We start from the raw sequence: 20,090 nt of genomic DNA, 5'->3' as shown, positions 1-20,090 counted from the left end.
CAAAAGTTTACACCATATACCAAAATAAAGTCAAAATGAGTTCAAGATTTAGATATAAAGGCTGATACTGTAAGCAAACTGGGAGAGCAAGGAATAGTTTGCCTATCAGATTTATGGAGAACAGAAGAATTTATGACCAAACGAGATAGAGAACATTATGAAATACAAAATGGATAATTTCAATTACATTAAATTGAAAAGTTTTTGCGCAAAGCCAATGCAACCAAGATTAGGAGGGAAGCAAAAAACTGGGAAAGAATTTTTACAATCAATGTCTCTGATAAGGGTCTCATTTCTAAAGTATATAGAGAATTAAGTCAGATTTATAAGAACACAAGTCATTCCCCAATTGGTAAATGGTCAAAGGACATGAACAGGCAGTTTTCAGATGAAGAAATTAAAGCCATCTATAGTCATATGAAAAAATGCTCTAAATCACTATTGATTAGAGAAATGCAAATCAAAACAGCTCTGAGGTACCACATCCCACCTATCAGATTGGCCAACATGACAAAACAAGAAAATGATAAACGTTGGAGAAGATGCGGGAAAATTGAACACTAATGCATTGTTGGTGGAGGTGTGAACTGATCCAATCATTTTGGAGAGCAATTTGGAACTATGCCCAAAGGGCTATAAAAATGTGCATACCCTTTGACCCAGAAATAGCACTTCTAGGGCTGTATCCCAAAGAGATCAAACAAATGGGAAAAGGATCCACACGTACAAAAATATTTATAGCAACTCTTTCTGTGGTGGCAAAGAATTGGAAATTGAGGAGATGCCCATCAATTGGGGAATGGCTGAACAAGTTGTGGTATATGAATGCAATGGAATACTACAGTGCTATAAGAAATGATAGGCAAGTGGAATTCCGAAAAACCTGGAAAGACTTGTATGGACTGATGCTGAGTGAAGTGAGCAGAACCAGGAGAACATTGTACACAGTAACAGCCATGTCGTGCAATGACTAACGTTGATAGACTTAGCTCTTCTCAGCAACGTAAGGATCTAAGACATCTCCAAAAGTCTCATGACGGAAAATGCCATCCACATCCAGAGAAAGAACTATGGAGTTTGCATGCAGATCAAAGCATACTATTTGCTGTTTTTTTTTCTTGTTTTGTTTCTTCTTTCTTGTGGTTCCTCCTATTGGTTCTAATTCTTCTTTACAACATGACTAATGTGAAAATATGTTTAGTAGGAATGTATATGTAGAGCCTATATCAGATTGCACACCATCTTGGGGAGGGAGGAGGAAAGGGAGGGAGAGAAAATTTAAAACTCAAAGCTTATGGAAGTGATTGTTGAAAACTAAAAATTAATTAATTAAAAAAAATTTTTTAAATTATTTCCTTCTTGTCAAACCAATGGTCTTTTTCTTAGTCGTTATTCTTCTTAACCATATGACTTCAGACACTGTCAATGACCACCATTCACTTCTTAGAGGTGGGGGAAATCTGTCTAATCGTCTCTAGGCTGAATATCCTCTAGGAACCAGTGTTAAGAGGACTATTCCACTCATGCGCCAAAGACTCTGCCAAAGAACACTGGAGTGATGGCTCCAGTAGGATGCTATCTGGTGAGCAAATGAGATATTGGATCATTTATCTCTTCCTTGAAGTCATATGGACATACCAGATGACTTCCCACACTTTCTATCTTGATATATACAAGTGACTGTGATATGCTATCTTTCTGCAGGCCTAAAGGAAACTATTTCCCCAGCCACATGACCCAATTGGTCCCCAAAGAAGGGGCCTTGGGGGCAGCTAGGTGGCACAGTGGATAGAGCACTGGCCCCGAAATCAGGAGGACATAAGTTCAAATCCAGCCTTAGACAGATAACACTCACTAGCTGTGTGACTCTGGGCAAGTCACTTAACCCCATTGCCTGGCTACCCCCCCCCCCAAAAAAATCACATATACAAAGAAGGGGCCTTGGAGGGCCACAGGGATCACACTCCCACTATGTGGAGCATCCCATGCCAGGTACTAAGGAAATTGCTATCTTCTAAATCCAAATGTTCTCGTATCCCCTTTTTATCCCAGCCCCTTTGTTTCAAAAAGTAGCATCTCTGTTTCCTAGGATCATTTAGTCACTCTTTTCTCTAGCCTAGCTTCGAGGACATTTCCAGATTTCTCTGTGATTTTCTTGTGCTAAGCCCCAATCCTATCTCCTCTTCTCTCTGACTTCCATCTCAGGATATCTACTCAATTCCTGTTTGGTTTTTTATTTATTTATTTATCTATTTTTAATTTTCAACATTCACTTCCCTAAGATTTTGAGTTCCAAATTTTCTCCCCATCTCTACTTTCTTCCCACCCCCCAAGACTCAATTCTCCTTTTACTGAAAAAATGATATGGGTTCCTTCATCTGCTCCTCTTCTTCTTTACAACTCAACATCAATCTTTTTTTTTTCAATTTGTGATATGTTGGTTAGACTCCCCTCTCTCCCCTGCATCTATGGACTCAGAGACTTCGAAAACTACCATCGCATAGTATACTTAACAAAATGAAATTGGAAATAGATATCTGTGCCTCCATTCATCTCTTTTGATCGATCGTTCACTTGTATTCTCTTATTCTTCCCACAGAGTGCTTGTTGTGTCTTTCTCGGTCTCCATTAAACTCTTCCTGACCCCATTTGGGGTTTTCTTGACAAAGATACTGAAGTGGTTTCTATTTCCTTCTCCAGCTCATTTTACAGATGAAGAAACAGAGGCAAACAGGGTTAAGTGACTTGTACAGGATCACACAGCTAGTAGGCCAGATTCAAACTGAGATTATCCAAACTCTAGGCCCAACACTCTATCTGCTGCCCACAGAAAAGCATGGAATGATTTATATGAACTGATACAAAGTAAAGCAGAACCAAGATACTCAACGATTGCAGTGATATAAATGTAAAGAACAACAAAATAATAGAAAGTGAATGTTGGGGGACAGGTAGGCTGCACAGTGAATAGAGCACTAGCCCTGGAGTCAGAAGGACCTGAGTTCAAATCCAGCCTCAGACCAGACACTTGACACTTACCAGCTGTGTGATTCTGGGCAAGTCACTTAACCCCAATTGCCTCACCCCCCCAAAAAAAGTGAATTGGGGAAAAAGTATAATGATTGGGCTTGCCCCAAAGAAAAGATATGAGATGATACTCCCTTTCTACTCCTTTGCAGAAAGGAAGGGTAGTTGGCATGGATGCCAAATATCGCCCATAATGTCAGACATTGTTGGTTAGTTTTGTGGAACTTTTTTCCATTCCCTCCATTTTTTATTATAAGGGATTTCTCTCAGGGAAGGATACAGTAGGAATGCAGGTGATGTAAAAACAAGAGATAATTAATAAAACTAGTTTCTAAAACAAATGAACAAATAAAGCTACCCTTTCTGCTTGAGCTCTGGATCCCATCCTTCCTGACTCCAGAGGAAACTTGCTCTCACAATTATACCTTCTCTCCCCCAGCATCTTCAATCCCTCCCTCTTCCTTTAAACAAAGTCTCCCCCACCTCTTGAATGCATCATCTTCCCTCCCCTGCCTCCACCCCCAAACCTGTTCTTCTACCTGACTTCCCTATGTCTGTGATTGCACACATCTCCAAGGCTGATGACCTGAGTCATTTCTGACTCCTCCCTCTTCCTCACCACCCCCATCCAATAAGGTGCCAAGCCCTGTGGATGTTATGTCACACTCATCAGTCAACTCTTTCTCATTCCCCATCGCCACCTTTGTTCACATCCTCATTAACTCATCCCTGGATTATTGCAATACCTCACCCCACTCCCTCCCCAAGAGTTGAACTCTCTACCTCACCTCCAATTCATCCTGGCACACTGATGCTGGAGTAGTCTTCATAAGGTACAACTGCAACGTCATCACTCCCATCCTCAAAATCTTTTGAAAGCTCCCCATTGTCCAAGCTATAATTTCAAACTCCTTAGTTTCAAGGCTCTACATAAACTACCTTTCAACTCCAGCCTTATTTTTTTTAGCTTTATTTTGTATTTCTCTATTTTGAATACCCCTGTGTTATAGCCAAATCAGATTATTCACCATTCCTCAAACATTCCCTATACTTTCCTATCTCTCCAATGGTACTCTGATAAATGTTTAACGATAACCTCTTCAGGGAGGGAATATCTGAACCACAGAGGTTTCAGTTTCATTTGCATTATTTATATTTTCTCCATCACTTTCTTAATTTTGGAATAACAATCAATAAAACAATAAACCAAGCCTTGATTTATAGGGCTTGTTGATTTCTGAGGTAAAAATGCTCACAATGGAAAATTTAACAATGGGCTCTCAACTGATTCAAGTTAGCTCAGCACACCTCTGTCTGCACTTCTGCAGATAAGCAGTATGGGCAGCTAGGGAGTGAAGTGGATTGAGTGCTAGCCCCAGAGTCAGGAGGACCAGAGTTCAAAATTCAAAACAGGCCTCAGACACTTACTAGCTATTTGACCCTGGGTAAGTCACTTAATCTTGTTTGCCTCAGTTTCCTAATCTGTAAAATAACTGGAGAAGAAAATGGCAAACTACTCCTGTATCTTTACCAAGAAAACCCCAGATACATGACTGATCAACTAAATAACAACAATAATAAGAAGGACGGCATAATGGACAGTCAGCGGGCACAAATTTTACCTGTGACACATAGTAGCTCTGTACCTTGAGCATTCTCCCTCCTCTCCCCTACCCCCCTACCCCCGCTGTAAATTGCAGAAAAGTTACCTATGTTTAGTTGGAGTTTCTTCACAGAGAGTTCCTCACATCGATGGGATCACAGGTCCAAAACAAGATCCCCTAACGAAAGAAAAGTCAGTCCACACCATTTTCTGTGCTAGGAGTCCTCTCTCCCTCCATCTCTATCTGTTGAAACTTGGACTCAAGTCTTCTTAACCCCCAGGCAGAACCAGCTGACCATCCATCACACAAAGTTGTAGACAGAGGTGTTCTGGAGCCAGCTTGAGTTAGCTGTCAAGAGTTGATTATTACAATTGCCTCACCAAAAAAAAAATAATAATAAAAAAATAAAGAGTTGATTATTAAATTTTCCACTATGAACATTTATACTTCAGAAATTAGCAAACCCTACAAATCAGAACTTGATTTAATTTTTTGGTGATTGTTATTCCAAACTTAAGGGAAAATATTACCTCTCCTTCAAAGCCCAACTTGAATATTATCCCCTCTGTGAAGCTTTTCCTGTTTCCCTTTTCTTGGAAGCCATCTAAGCCTCCTCTGAACTCAACTTTTTGTTTGGAATCTCTCTTATGAATGCATCACCACCTACTTTAAATTGTGTGTATTTGTGTACAATAAATGAGATAATGTATGTAAAATGCTTTGAAAAATTTAAAGTACTCTCTAAGTGACATACAATAAGTTATAAATTCTTTAAGGGCTGGAACAATGTCTTATTCATCCTTGGGCAGGTGCAATGTTTTATTTATTTTTTGTATCTCTTTTCCTGTCCTCTCCCCAGTTATTTCGTGTCCCTCCAGCATTGTGACATGCTCAGGAAGGACTCAGTAAATTTTTTATTGAATGGATGACAAGCATTCACTGAATACTGCTGTCAATTTCTGCTGCCCTATTTCTCTCCAACCCATCCCTGACCAAGAGTCTCCTCTGCATTATATCTGACAAGTGATCAAACTTTTACTTGAAAACTAGAGGGGGGTGGAAACCTGCTGTAAACAGCATTGTACCTGGATCACCTAATGTGCATTCACCCACATGGGAAATTCCAGGAACCAGCTCCTGGGAGAAAATATTCTGCATTCTCCTACCACTGGGGTGGGAACAGTCTCTTTCCATTGGCTATGTAGCCAGAACAGGTTTTATTTTTAAAAACATCAGGCTAGGATAGCCTCTGTCTGTGTCTTTCTTTCTCTCTGTCTGTCTCTCTGTCTCTGTTTCTCTCTGTCTCTTTCTCATCCAAAGGGAGTGAAGATCCTGTTCACCCACAACAGGGGCACTATGAACTGAAACTTACAGGCCCTTTAGGCTTTGTAGCCCAGAGAAATGGGCTTAGGTTTTTCATCTCATCTGTTTCATTTATACTTTTCAGTTCTAGGCACAGTTGTTGAAGTCCTCAGACCTGGACTTAAATCATGGCAACCTTGGAAACAGGATTACTCCAGGCCAGATATTGCTGCCAGCCCAGAAGGAAAACCCTGAGAAGACAGAATTCTCAGGACTGGAGCCCAAGGGAGGCTTTGGACTTGGGACTTTATGGAACTGTGCCATGTAAGAAACTGTGCTAAACTATGAACCCTAATCTCCTTCCTCTCCTCAGAGACTGATGTGGGGCAAGGGACAATTATGACCCAGAGTCGAGAGGCAAAATGTTTGTATGTTTGTTCTGCCTATACCTTTGAAGTAAACATTCCTTTGTAAAAGCTAATCTGACTGTTAAATGGAACTGGGATGCAGAGGACCCCTAAAATTGAAGGAACACAGTCAGTAAAGACTGGAGCCAATGGTGGAGAGACTGGACATCCCCTTAAAACCCCTTAAAGGTACCAGAGAATCCTGGGGAAGCAAGGAGATGTAAGCAAGTGTAACCACTGTTACACTACCATCTCCCCACTGCTAAGAATTTGTTTCTTTATATCTGCCTCTCTCAACTTCTATCACTGCTTCTAATTCTGCCTTCTGGGACTAATGAGAACAAGTCTCCTCCTTTCTCCACAAGACAACCTGAAGAAGTTGCTGCCTTCACTTTCTCATCATTCCTTCTTTCTTTCACCACCCCCTTCACGCCCCCCCCTTTCCCTGGAATTTGGCTTCCGTTCCCATAAGACTATTGAAACTACTTGCTCATAAGTCACCAATGACTTCCTGTTTGCCAAGTCTAAGGGCCTTTTCTCAGTTCTCATTATTTTTAGACCTTACTTCAGCATCTTCAGACACTGTTGACCACTGCTGTCTCCTTAAAACTTTCTCTTCCCTGGACATCCTCGTTGATCAGCTACCCAATCTGACCTCTTCTCTTTGTCCAAGATCTTATTTTCCCACTGTCTTGTATTGCATGTATAAATCTTTGAATTAACATATCCTGCTTCCCCAAGTGGGCTGCAAACTTTGGGGGGAAGGAATTCTGTCTACATATTCCCAAAAGCACTTATCCATTGACATATGCAGTGATACTAGAGCCAGCTCAAACCAGCCAAGCCAATAGTAAATTTTCAGGGAGAGCATTTATACCTCAGAAATCTTCGAACGGGGCTTGGATATATTGTTTTTATTGATTGTCTCTAGACTTAAGAAAGTGATGGAGAAAATATTAATTATGCAGATTAAACTTAAAATCTACATATACTTTCTAAAAAATAGGGAGCCAGTTATTAAACATTTTATCAGCACACCACTGGGCATATGTTTAATAATGCAATCAAACATTTGTTAAGTTTTGAGGGGGGCACTGGGGGTAGAAACAAAGCAATGGACCCAGCCCTCAAAGAGCTTCCCTTCTACTCTTTAAGAAACAAATGGCCAAAAGAATAGAACCCTGGGCCTGGAATCAGGAAGATCTGAGTTCAAATCCAATCTCAAACACTTACTAGCTATGTGAACCTGGGCAAGTCATGTTACCTCAGTATCTTCAACTGTAAAAATGGGAATAATGACCGCACCCACCTTGCAGGGTTGTCATGAGAATCAGATATGTTAATATTTGTAGAAAGCACTTAGCACAGTGCCTGGCACATAGCAGATGCTAGAGGCCTATTTCCTGCCCTTATCAAGAGCTAAAGAAATCCTAGAGAACTCCGAAAAACAAAAGAAAAATGTCTGCATGGAAGCGTAAACATCCGTATTTCAATCCACTGGTGATCTCATTGACATGAGTATTCCCTACAAACATACAGACTGCAAGCCATTCATGGCTTTTCGTCTTGTGCAACTCTTTGTCTATGGTCTCCCATAAATCTTCCATAATGGTTCCACCTGACATGCTTGGGGGCCTCTCGGAAGATTTCTTTTTTTAAAAATTCATTTTAATTTAATTATTTTTTCCTTTTATTTATTTTTTTAGGCAATTGGGGTTAAGTGACTTTCCCAGGGTCTCACAGCTAGTAAGTGTCAAGTGTCTGAGGCTGGATTAGAACTAGGCCCTCCTGACTGCAAGGCCAGAGCTGTATCCACTGTGCCACCTAGTGCCACCTAGCTGCCGCCCCTCCCCCCCCCCCCCCCCGCAGATTTCTTGACCGTAGGTGAGTACCAATACAATTTTCAAGGTATTGTCTGAATCTCACATCCTCAGTGCACGTAAGACCTACCTCATAAACTGTGTTCAGTTCCAACCTTACATTACTTGGGGGAAAGGGGTAGAACAGTGTTGCCGCTAAAAGTACAGAGTCTAATATTCATCAGGAGCTTGGGAGCAGGGAAGGGATCAGAGCATAACTATTGAGTCGGCAGACTACCCGTCACTCCATAGCAACCCCCCATCCCCCGAAGTTACTTATTAAGGCTCTAAGGTCCAAGATTCTTCATGAGATACTTTTTAGAGAGAGTCATACAGAGTCCAACACTCCCTATTTTGTTATGTATTTTCTATATCACCTATTTGTGTATGTGACTTTCAGCTGGAACTGGATTGTAAACTTTTTGAGATCCGAGCCTGTCGGAGCTATCTTTGTGTCCCTATCACTTAGCATAGTGCTTGATAAATGTTTAATGAATGAATTGCATGACTGCCCAGATGCAGATACAGTGAGGCGGGGTTGGGGTGCGGGGAAGGTTGACAAAGGCAGGTGGGAAATAAAAAATTAAAAGTCGAGAAGCCATTACTTCGGAAAGACTTAAACAGGGAGCTAGGAATATCTTCCTGGGGTTTTCCAGGCCAGGTTTCCTGGCACAGGATACTCTTAAGCACTAAGACACTAAAGGCATTGAAAGGCATTAAGATGCTAAAAGCATTAAACTCTCTCCCCTTAAATGGTTCGCGATGTTGTGGAAAGAACACTAAGTGGGGGGAGTCAGATGACCTGGGTTCTAATTCTAGTTCTGTTGTTATTTAATAACAAGCATTAACTTCCTGCTTTGAGGTTTGCTAAGCACTCTGTTCATCTTACCTCACTTGATCCCCACAACAACACCTGTGACGAATACTATTTAATATCCCCATTTTACAGATAGTCAAACTGAGACGCAGAGGGGTTAAGGGACTTTCCCCGTGTCGCAGGGCTTAGTTTCAAACCGAGGTGTTCCGGAGTGGAGGTTCAAAACTCTATCGGGCCACCTAGCAGTGATGTCACTTAACTTGGCCTCACTTTCCACATCTATAAGATGAAGGGGATGGATTGGATGACTTCTAAGATCCCTTTTGGCTTTATAAATATGAGCCTCGTGTAAACCTGGTGTAAGGCTAGCGCTAGGTGAGGACGGAGAGAAGAGGGCACACAGTGGGACACTGTAGGCGCTTAATAAATGTTTATTTACTGGCTTTAGTACCTCCATCCTAGAACTCTAAGGGCAAAGGGGTTGGAGGTGTACTTGAGAGTTAAATATATATCAGGGAATGAGTTAAAGCCTGCCCCGAAAGGAAGGGTTAAAGGTCCAATGGAGAAGCATTTAAAGGGCCAGACTCAGGGGTGGTTTTGGGGGGGGGGGTCCCCTCTGCTCCTGCTGTTAAGGAAGTCCTGGCAAAGCAGGGAAGAGGTTAATGAGGACCGGGGGGGGGGGAGGAGCCCAGCGAGGTGATTGGCAGGAGATGGGGCCAAGTTGACGTCACTCCCCCCTCCTCTCCTCCCCCTCATTCCGGGACCCACAGCTGGGGGGACCGAGGGTGCGCAGGAGGGCTGGGAAAGTTGGGGGCAGTCACCTCTCCCTGCTCCCTCCTTCCCTCCCCCCTTCTTCCTCAGCAGGAAGTGGGAGCCAGGACCAGCAAAGTTGAGAGAGCAGGAAAGGCCCCATCCGACTGACAGACAAAGTTTGACCACAAGAGGAAGTGGCCCTGAGCGAGCCCTGGGAGGGAGCCGGCTGGCCTGAGCAGGGGGCACCCGCTTGCCCACCTTCCTCACCCACCCCAGCTCAGCCCCTGGGCAGCAGAGGAGCCCCCGCGGTGCCCTCCCTAGGGAGAGCCCCCTCTTTCCCCCAGCCACCCCAAGACTGCCAGCTTCCGGAGCCGGCCCCAGGAGGAAGCTCCCGGGGAAAACAACTCTGAAGTTGGCCAGAGGCACCGCCCCGGCTGCTGCTGCTGCTGCTGCTGCGGGCACCGCCTCCCCGCCCCCAGCCCTGGCATCCGGACCACGGGCCACCCAGTGGAGGCGATGGGGCCCAGGCAGGGGGGCTGCCCCGGGGGGCAGGACAGACCCTGAGGGCCACCCTGAAGAGTAGGAGAGCTGACCCCCTTCACACGAGCCAGGATGTTCCCTGCCTTCTTCCTCTTCCTCCTCCTAGGTAAGACTGAGCCCCTGCCCTCTTCTCTCCGTCCTCACCTAGCCCTCCATGGCTAGAGGGCTAGGTGCCCAACTCTGCCATGGTCCTGTCTCCCCAGCGCTCCAATTTTCTCAGCCTCTTGCCCCCACCTCCATCTCCTTCCCAGTCCCACTCCTCACCCCATTTATCACGATCAGAGAGCAGCTCTAACTTCCCAGGGCAGGCCTTCCCTGCCTGCCTTTCTGCCCACTTCTAGCCACCTGTTGCATTGCTTGCTGCCTTTCACTTCCCTGTTGCCCTAGGCCTGGGTCCCCTGGCTGCCCGGAGGTATCAGAAAGCTTCTTTTTTTCCTTCTCTGATTGGCTGTTCCCCAGTGACTTTCAAGGGTGACTCACTCTCCTGTCCTTTTCTTCCAGTTCCCCCAGGAGGCATCGGGGCCCACCTGGACCGGACCTTCTTTCCAAATCCGGGTGAGTAAGGGGAATCCTTGAGGGTCCCTCTGGGTCTGGGAGTCTTCAGAAGGGACGACACTGGTGATGGAGGAGGATAGAAATTCTCCCCACTCCCAACCAGAAGGGAACTACTTGCTTCTTCTCTGAGCTCCTGTACTACCTTTGACCCTAGAATCCCAGGACTGACAACTGGAGGGGACCTTAAGGATCATCTTGTCAAACTTGCTCATTTTATAGATGAGAAACTTGAGGCCCAGAGAGGTAGAGAAGTGGGGTACAGGGGACCCGGGTTCCTTGGTCCACCTCTGATGATTTCCTTTGTGACCTTAGGTGAGTCACTCATTCTTTCTGCAGCTCTCAGACTCCTCACTGTAAAATGAGGTGTTTATACATCCTTTCCAGCTCAAAATCGTATGACATAGCATGCCTAAGATCACACAGATGTTATTGTCAGAGAATCGATGCTCAGGTCTTCTGACTTCAGATTTAGACTTCTTCCCACTAAGGACCTTCGAAATCATGGAATTCAGCTGTTTTACATATTGGGAAGTCATCCCCTTCCATGCTGGGCTCTGAGGTCCCACACTTGGCTTCACTTAATCGGTCTTTCTCTGTCATTCACTCCCTCTAAATCTAGTAGCTTTTATTTTTTATATATGCATGTAGCCCAGGGGAAAAAGGAAGACACTTCTATAAATGTCAGGTCTTGTTAGTATTATCATCTCCCCAACTGGACTGTAAGGCCTATGATGGCAGAGTCTATAAGAGTGCCTTGGAATGGAGTGAACATGGAACCCAGAGTCGGGATACTGGAGTTCAGTTGTCTTGGCTTTCACTCTTACTAGGGATGTGACTAGGGGCTAGTTACTTAACTGTTTTCAGTTTCAAATAGGGATAATAACATTTATATCATGAAACTTAGAAGCAGCTGGTAGCACAGTGGTTAGAGTGCCAGGCTTGGAGTCAGGAAAACCTGTGTTCAAATTTGGCCTTACTAGCTATATGACCCTGGACAAGTCATTTAACCTCCATCTGCCTGAGATCCTGGGTGTAAATCACTTAACCTCTCCTTGCCTCCATTTCCTTAAATGTAAAATGGGGATAGTGACAGCACCTACTTCCCAGGGTTGTTGTGAGGATCAAGGTAGATGATATTTGTAACCCACCTGGCACATAGCAGATGCTATATAAATGCTTATTCCCTCCCCCCCTTATACTATACTTGTTGTTAGGAAAACACTTGGTAAGCCTTTAAAGATTTGTAGAAATGTGGTTTGTCTTTTGAGGGAAGGAGAAGGGAATTCCAGACCTGTGATTTCATTAGTATGGATGACTCTAATGAGCTAATTCCCTCTATTAATGCAGATTGGCAACTCAGGCTGAAATGTACAGTCCTAGAGAGTTGCCTGAGGACCAGAGAAGTTAAGCAGCTTCCCCATGGTCACACAGCTAGTACTTGTCTAAGTAGGACTTGACTGCTGGTCTTCTTGGCTCTAAGTCTGGCCTTCAATCCACTGTCTCTCCTTATCATTTTGGACCTTTTATTTCATCAGAACTGGGAACTATTAATGCACATCAGCATCTGCTCTTCTATATTTAGTATTGGAGGTTGCCTGGGGCACTGAGGGGTTAGATGATCTGTCATGGCCACCCAGCCAGGATGTGTCAGAGGAAGAGGCCTCCTTGTCATTATGATGAGGATTATTCATCTTTGTAACCCCACCAGGTAGCTCCGGGCCTTGTGCCAAGGAGGTGTTCTGGAAATATTTATGGAGCGTAATGTAATTTGGAGTGAGGGCTGAGAAGGAATGGGTGGGAGGAGAAGGGAGACTTGTCAGCCTGGGTATGGGGGCTTCTCAGGGTCTAGGATCACCCTCCTGTGTCTGGTCTCAGCTTAGCAGCTCTGCTTAAGGAGTCCAGGTCAAGAAGGGATGTCGGCCCCCAAAGATTCTAGGCCCAGTTGGAGGGCAAGGAGAGGAGAGTTCCCAGGGGCTCAGCCCCTACACCTTCCTCCTTGCAGCCTGCAGGGACCCTCCTGCTGTGCTCTCCGGTGTCCAGGGAATCCTGCAATGGCCCCAAGGCCGGGAAAGCCGTCTCCTTCCTATCACTTGCATCTGGGTCATCGTGGGCAGCAAGGAACAGACGATGACCATCAGGTAAGAACTAGAGCCAGATTCCTCTGGAAGTAGCCAGTGAGAAACCGTCTTGGGAGTTGGGGTGAAGAGGTTGGACATTGTCATGGTGTCTCCACCCTGGAGCCCAGTGGCATGGGTGAGATTATTCGATGTTGGTCTGACTCCTCATACCTTGAAGGCCAGTCCATTTTAAGGTCTGGGCAGGGTTGGTATTAGGCAAATGACTTTGTACTGTACTAGTCACACGCCCAACCCTATCCTCAAATTTTTTGGAATCCCTGTCCCCACCCCACAGCTAGATTCCTTCAGTCTTCTCTTCCTTCTACCCTCTCTAGTCCTGGGTACCATTAACATTTGTGGTAGCAGTAATGGATAGACCCTTACCCCAGGGCTGTTCAAGAGGGTCCAATCAGCAGTTCTTTACATTTTTAAAAATTAATCAACATTTATTTTCTCTCCCTCTTACTTTCTCCCCCCTCCATCATTGAAAAAAAAAAAGGGAGAGAAAAGAAAAACAAACTTGTTGTAACAAATATGCATAGTCCAGCCGAACAAATCTTCAAACTGATCAGGTTCAAAAATCTCATTCTGCATCTTGAATCTATCACTTCTCTGTCCACGGTCAAATAGTATTTTTCCAGGCCTACTAGATGTAGCAAGACCTGGAGTAGGGGAAGGAACAGGCTAGAGAGGATGGGAAAAATAAGGATGCCTAGTGTTCTGAATAACAGGCAGTGGAAGTCTGTCTGGTTTTTTTTTGTTTTAGTTGGAAGCCTGGATATTTCTAGTAATTGGGAGCCCAGAGAAGGGGCATAGGGTGTTCTAGACAAGAGGAGGGAAGATATTTCAGGGAAATCCTGTGGAAGATGGGTCAAATATACTGTATTTAACAAGCAAGCCCTAGACAAAGTATGAACATTATACTAGGACACTCCACCCCACCCACCTTTTGAAAATTGTTCACCCTTTGTATTTACTGTTTACTATAGGCCCTAAACTTTTGCTGTAACACATATCCTTTGACTTATCACAAAATAAATGTCTCTATGTCATTGAAAGCACAGTGTTCTGGCATTAAAAAATATATGCATTTCACTTCTATTTATTGCAGAGGTGGAAAATTATGGGTATTGAACCCTGACCACTGTTACACTTAATGCATTGGTTAGTTTCGAAAAAATGATATTTTTCTCTTTTTTTTTATTCCTTTTTAAATGGGTAGAAAAGGCCAGGAGGAATATATTTGAAGTAGACCATGATGTGAAAACAAAGGATGCCTCAATAAAAATTTTGAGGGAAAAAGGAAATAATTTTTATTTATAATAAAGTAACATTATAAAGTTTCTCTCATGATACCCCTTTGATGTTGTCCCTTGCCTCGTTTGCATACACTTTTGGCTCTGCTTAACAGACATAATCAAGGGAATGGGGTGTTATGGTTAATTGGCTAATCAGGGTAAACTGATATATCATCAGTGCCATGCTTAAATGCTTCCTAGCTCTGTGTCTGTGGATAAGAACACTTCACCCCTCTGACCTTATGGTGCCACGTCTATAAAGTGGAGAGTTCCATACTGTCACAGGGTTATTGAGAGAAAAGCCCTGAATGAACCATGGGAATGTGAGCTAATACCAGTATTTGAAGAAAATACAATAGCACAGATTCGTCCTTTGCCCTTTTGACACTTTGCTTCCTATTATTGTAACCTCCTTGAGGGCAGGGATTATGTAGTTTTTCATCCATGCCTCTCCGGTACCTGAGATAGCACCTTGCAAGTAATAGGCACCTACTTAATCCATTTTGGGGGGATTGAATTGAAAAGAATCATGTCTGTGTAGGATGATTCAGAAGGACATCCAAAATCTCCTTTGGCCTGAGGGTTATAGCAGTTCCCATTGGTGATCCTTGTATGAGACTAGAAAAAAAATTCTGGTTGTTACTGAGTTCTAGATAAAAAGATGCTTGCTGTACTTGGGATCCTGGAGTAAAGAAAGTGAATCTGTAACAACCCATAGTCCAAGCCAGTCAATCTCCCCAGCTGTACAAAGCTTTAAAAAAGTTTTGTTGATGCTTTTTACTTCCATTTTTTATTTTTAACATCATTTGCACTTCTCTTTGCCCCCTCACCAAAAAAAAAACACGCTCCCTTGTGACAAAGAAATACAGTTGAGCAAAACAAATAAACATATTGGCAAGGTCTGAAAACGTGTCTCATTCGGCACCTCTTGTCCACCATCTTTTTTGCTAAGATATAGGCGACGTGATTCATTCCATTCACCCCTAAAGGTGAATGTCGGTGGCAAGAGTAGCAGACTTAGAGCTAGAAAGTAGCTCTGCTGGCTATTGGATGCAAGTCACTTAAAACTCTTCAGTCCCCCTTGCTCCCACCTGTAAAACATGGATGACTACACTAATATCAACTCTTGGGGTTGTGAGGATCAAATAAAATGCTCTTGGTAAAGTACTCTGTGGACTATAAATCGCCACACAAATACAACTCTAAAAGTCCTGTACTCTCCTGAGTGGCTCTTGTTTCTGCCTTACCGTTCAAGTTAGGGAGTTGATGGGGGTCCAGGGAATGGACTCGTAGTATAACTTCTGGTTCTTTTAGGTTCCAGAAGTTGCATCTGGCATGTGGCTCGGAGCGTCTGATGCTGCAGTCCCCTCTCCAGCCATTTATTTCCCTGTGTGAAGCACCTTCCAGCCCACTCCGGTTCTCTGGAGGCAACGTCACCATCACCTATAGCTATACCGGGAATGGCCGGCCACTGGGACAAGGCTTTCTGCTTTCTTATATGCAAGGTGGGCTAGATAGGGGGAACCCCATAATAAAAGAAAGAGGAAGATTCCATAGGCCCCAAGGGTAGGAATTGTGGTAGATCATTACAGGGCTGGAGTGGGGAGGGTCAGTTGAATGGGCAGTGGGCTTGTCCAGCAGCAGCCCCTACCTCACTGTCTCTGGCCCTATTCACAGATCGGTTCACATGTCTCCGGGAGGAGTTCCGGTGCCTGAACCACAGATGCGTGCCAAAGGCCCAGCGCTGTGATGGGGTAGATGACTGTGGGGATCAATCTGATGAGACTGGCTGTAGCCCGATCCCTTTTCATAGCTTGACTGCTGTCCCTGCCTCTACCTGCAACCGTACCTTGGAAGATTTCTACGGGGTCTTTTCTTCCCCTGGCTATCCCCACTCTGCACTATACCCAACCCCTCACTCTTGCCTCTGGCTCCTGGATCCCCATGATGGGCGACGGCTGATTGTTCACTTCACCACTTTAGAGCTAGGCAAATGGGATTCAGTGCATGTATATGATGGTTCTGGGCCCCCAGACCCTGCTCGCCTGCTCCGAAACCTCAACTATTTCAGCAATGGCAAAGCAATCATGGTGGAGACGCTCTCGGGCAAGGCCACTGTGACCTACCACCTGGGGCCCTGGAGTACTGGCGGGTTCAATGCCACCTACCATGTGAAAGGATACTGCCTGCCCTGGGACCGGCCTTGTGGTTCTGGCTCTGGAGAGGGTCCTGGGGAGGGCCCGGGGGAGGGCTGCTATAGTGAAGCTCAGCGGTGTGATGGGATCTGGGACTGTGCAGACGGCACGGATGAAAAGGACTGCCCAGGATGCCTGCCTGGGCGCTATCCCTGTGGGGCTCCTGGAACCCCTGGTGCCACAGCCTGCTACCCAGCCGCCGATCGCTGCAACTACCAGACATTCTGCGTGAACGGGGCAGATGAGCAGCAGTGCCGGCACTGCCAGCCGGGCAACTTCCGCTGCAGGGATGATCGGTGTGTGTATGAAACCTGGGTATGTGATGGGCAGCCTGACTGCTCTGATGGCAGCGATGAATGGGACTGCGCCTATGCCCTGCCCCGAAAAGTCATCACAGCTGCAGTCATCGGCAGCTTGATCTGCGGCCTGCTGCTTGTCATTGCCCTGGGCTGTACCTGTAAACTCTATGCCATCCGCACACAGGAATACAGGTCAGACGGTCAGCACGGGATGCGCTGTGGCAGTAGGGGCGGGGAGGACTGGTCGTTCGGGTAGGGGGTCAGACGGTCAGCACGGGATGCGCTGTGGCAGTTGGGGTAGGGAGAAGTGAAGAGGAGCGGGGGTAGGAAAAAACACAGGAAAAGGAGAGGTGACCAGTTTGGGGAACAAAATAGGATCCCGGAGATCCCTATTTGGAAAGATCTGGGCCATAGTTGTGAAATCCTTTTGTCATGCTGTTCCAGAAGGAGCCATACGTAGGGTCCTGACTTAGTAGAGTCATTGGGGGATTGGACCATAAATCTTGTTCTTCCCCACAGCATCTTTGCACCCCTTTCAAGAGTGGAGGCTGAGATTGTACAGCAGCAAGCACCTCCATCCTATGGCCAGCTTATTGCTCAAGGTGCCATCCCACCTGTAGATGACTTTCCAACTGAGAACCCCAATGATGTAAGTTACTCTCCTAAGCCTTGCCTGTTAATGACAGCCCTGGGAAAAAAAAAAAACCACAACTTTGATTTGGAATCTGAAAACTAGATTAGAAGCCGGATTCTATTACTTACTACCTGTGTGGACTTGGTCAAGTCACCTCTTGGTGTTTCAGTTTCTCCATCTGTGAAATGAGAAGATTAAAACAGATGGTCTCTGAGCTCCCTTCTCACTGATTTATGAACCTGATTAAGGCATCTCAGCTAAGCCAAAGCTCAGCAATGCCTTTTCCCTGCTAATCACATAGCCCCCAATAGGTTCCTCTCCCTTCTGTCTGTCCTACTCTGGACAGGACAGAAAGTAATTCTGCTGTCTTTGTCCTTCTCCACTCTCACGCTTCCTTATCTCCAATTATAGAACTCAGTGCTAGGGAACCTTCGATCTCTGCTACAAATCCTGCGCCAGGATGTATCTTCAGGGGGCTCCTCGGGTACCCGCCGCCGCCAACGAGGCAGATCCACACGACGATTGGTTCGCCGTCTCCGTCGTTGGGGCTTGCTTCCCCGTGCAAATCCCCCCTCCAGGGCCCCGGACGCCAACCTACAGTCTACATCTGCCCCATCTACCTCTGATGCCCCAGAGGGCAATCAGGGCACCCCTTTAGAAGGAGCAATGGGTGGGCGAGATCCAGAGGAGGCCCCTCCATTACCTGTCAAGGTGCCCCTTTCTTCTACCAACTCCCCCTGTGTACCCCCTGAAGACCCACCCCCTCCAACCACCCCACCTCCACCCCCATCATCTCTGTTGTCTGGGGTGGTGCAGGCTCTGCGTGGTCGCTTCATGCCCAGCCTTCGCTCCCCTACACCCCCCCAGGCCACACCAGACCCTCGAACAGTGCCCCCATCCCAAGAGGATGAGGATGATGTGCTACTGCTGCCCCTGGCAGAGCCTGGGACATGGGGAGGTGAGGAGGATGAGCCACTGCTGACTTAAATCCCCATGGCAATAGCCCCTTTGCCCAGGCAACCCAGGGGAAGGTCTGTGCAGGCTTATCTACGCTGAATGCCTGGGGAGATCATCCCTGCACCAGGCCTGAGGAGATGCCAAATGATACTCTTCTTGTCACACCTTGCCCATAGCCTTGTTGTAGCTACTGTAAAGTTGAGTGTCCCAGGGCTAGTGGGACCCCTGACCCTGTTCCCTCACCCTGCCACTATCAGGACAGTGCCTGTTGTATCCTGAACAAGGGGCCTACACAGAGTTCTTACCTAAAGGCCAAAGATAAGTAATGCTCCCTGGCCTACCCCCAGAGTCTGAGGCTATTCAAAAATAAGTGAGTGAGCTCTCGAAGGGTCAGGTGGCAGGACATTCCTCCCTTGCTAATTCCTTCCTACCCTAACCAGAATACTTGGAGCAAGGAGACACATCAATCTGCAGATGTCTGCAAACCCCAAGGGAAAGGGTTTGGATAGGATTTGGAGCTCTACTGTCTAAGGGACCTACCTGGTTCTTGTTCACCAAGAAGTGAAAATAATAAACAAAATAACTAAAAATAAAATTTTGCAGAGTAATTGTGTCCTGTCTTCCATCTTTAGTTCCCGGGGCCAAGCCCAGGGAGTTGTTACATCCTCTCTGAACCTTCCTCCTGTCAGCCTGTGTAGAAGGAGAGAAGAATCTAGCCAGAGAGAAGACTGAAGCTAAAGGGACATGTCCAATCCTGTTAGCCTATGGTCTTTCCCCCAATCTATGCCAGATTATACAGATATGCTCAGAGATACCCCAAACAGAGGTACAGTTCTTGATATCCACCCTACTGGGTAGCAATGCACAGCATGGTCCCTTCACAGATGAGGGCAACCCCATACAGAGTCCTTACTTTCAGTCTTCCAATTTCCATCTAAGTTATCAGAAAGTGTGTGTGACTCACAGGACAAGATATTATGGGGCAAAGAATATAGACACAGTGAAGACATGATTACTGACCTCAGAGAACTTAGTCTTTTTTTAGACAAGACAGATGAGCTTTCCTTAATCAAAATAGCTCTAAGAATACAATATTGAGTATTAAGACACTTAAAAACTTTACAACAGTGATTCTTTTTTTCCATATTAGTATTTTGGTTTTTTCCAATTACATGTAAAAATAGTTTTCAACATTAATTTTTGTAAAATTTTGAGTTCCAAAATTTTCTCCCTCCCTCTCTTCCCTCCCCTCCCCTTCTCAAGACAGCAAGCGTGCTGATATAGGTTATATGTGTACAGTCATGTACAATAGTGATTCTTAACTTTTTTTGTGTCATAGACCTCTTTGACAGCCTGGTAAAGCCTATGGACCTTTTCTCAAAATAAACTTTTTAAATTAATAAACTAGGATTACAAAAGAAACCAATTATATTAAGATGCAGGTATCAAAATGTTTTTTTAAAAAAGTTTATGAACCCCAGGTGAAGAATAACTGCTTTAAAAGATCCATGATTTCCTCAGTGTAGCTATTCCCTTTACTGAAGCCAGGTCACAACTGTGACTGGGTAAATGATTTCATGCATTCCTGTTACCAAAAAAATAGTTAAATGACTGGAGCTAACCTTTATGCTAAGGTAGGACTGATACTTGAAACACAGGTGTAATCCATCATCAGACCCAAACTTAAAGTTCTGTTTCATCATACATTGCTTTCCCCACCATCCTG

The 20,090-nt window shown here is 45.2% G+C and overlaps 1 protein-coding gene across 1 annotated transcript; it reads left to right on the top strand.

The window, feature by feature from the left end:
• The first annotated feature begins 9,761 nt into the window (after positions 1-9,761).
• Positions 9,762-18,972, top strand: LRP10 (LDL receptor related protein 10). Its single transcript, XM_021008569.2, has 7 exons — positions 9,762-10,415; positions 10,811-10,864; positions 12,867-13,002; positions 15,594-15,784; positions 15,957-16,965; positions 17,293-17,422; positions 17,819-18,972. Exons 1-7 carry the CDS (start codon positions 10,382-10,384, stop codon positions 18,392-18,394), a joined length of 2,130 nt encoding a protein of 709 aa, XP_020864228.1. The 5' UTR covers positions 9,762-10,381; the 3' UTR covers positions 18,395-18,972.
• The last annotated feature ends 1,118 nt before the right edge of the window (positions 18,973-20,090 follow it).

The sequence above is a fragment of the Phascolarctos cinereus genome, unplaced genomic scaffold, assembly GCF_003287225.1.
Source record: "Phascolarctos cinereus isolate Bilbo 61053 unplaced genomic scaffold, phaCin_HiC Scaffold_3;HRSCAF=262, whole genome shotgun sequence".
In the NCBI taxonomy this organism is placed as follows: Eukaryota; Metazoa; Chordata; class Mammalia; order Diprotodontia; family Phascolarctidae; genus Phascolarctos; species Phascolarctos cinereus.
The sequence above is the reverse complement of the archived record's forward strand: the minus strand, read 5'-3'. Positions and strand labels throughout refer to the sequence as shown.

Coding starts and splice junctions, on each gene's coding strand:
- LRP10 (XM_021008569.2), top strand. CDS start 10,382: ATGTTCCCTGCCTTCTTCCTCTTCCTCCTCCTAG. Junction 10,865..12,866: donor GACCTTCTTTCCAAATCCGG/GTGAGTAAGGGG, acceptor TCCTCCTTGCAG/CCTGCAGGGACCCTCCTGCT. Junction 13,003..15,593: donor GAACAGACGATGACCATCAG/GTAAGAACTAGA, acceptor TGGTTCTTTTAG/GTTCCAGAAGTTGCATCTGG.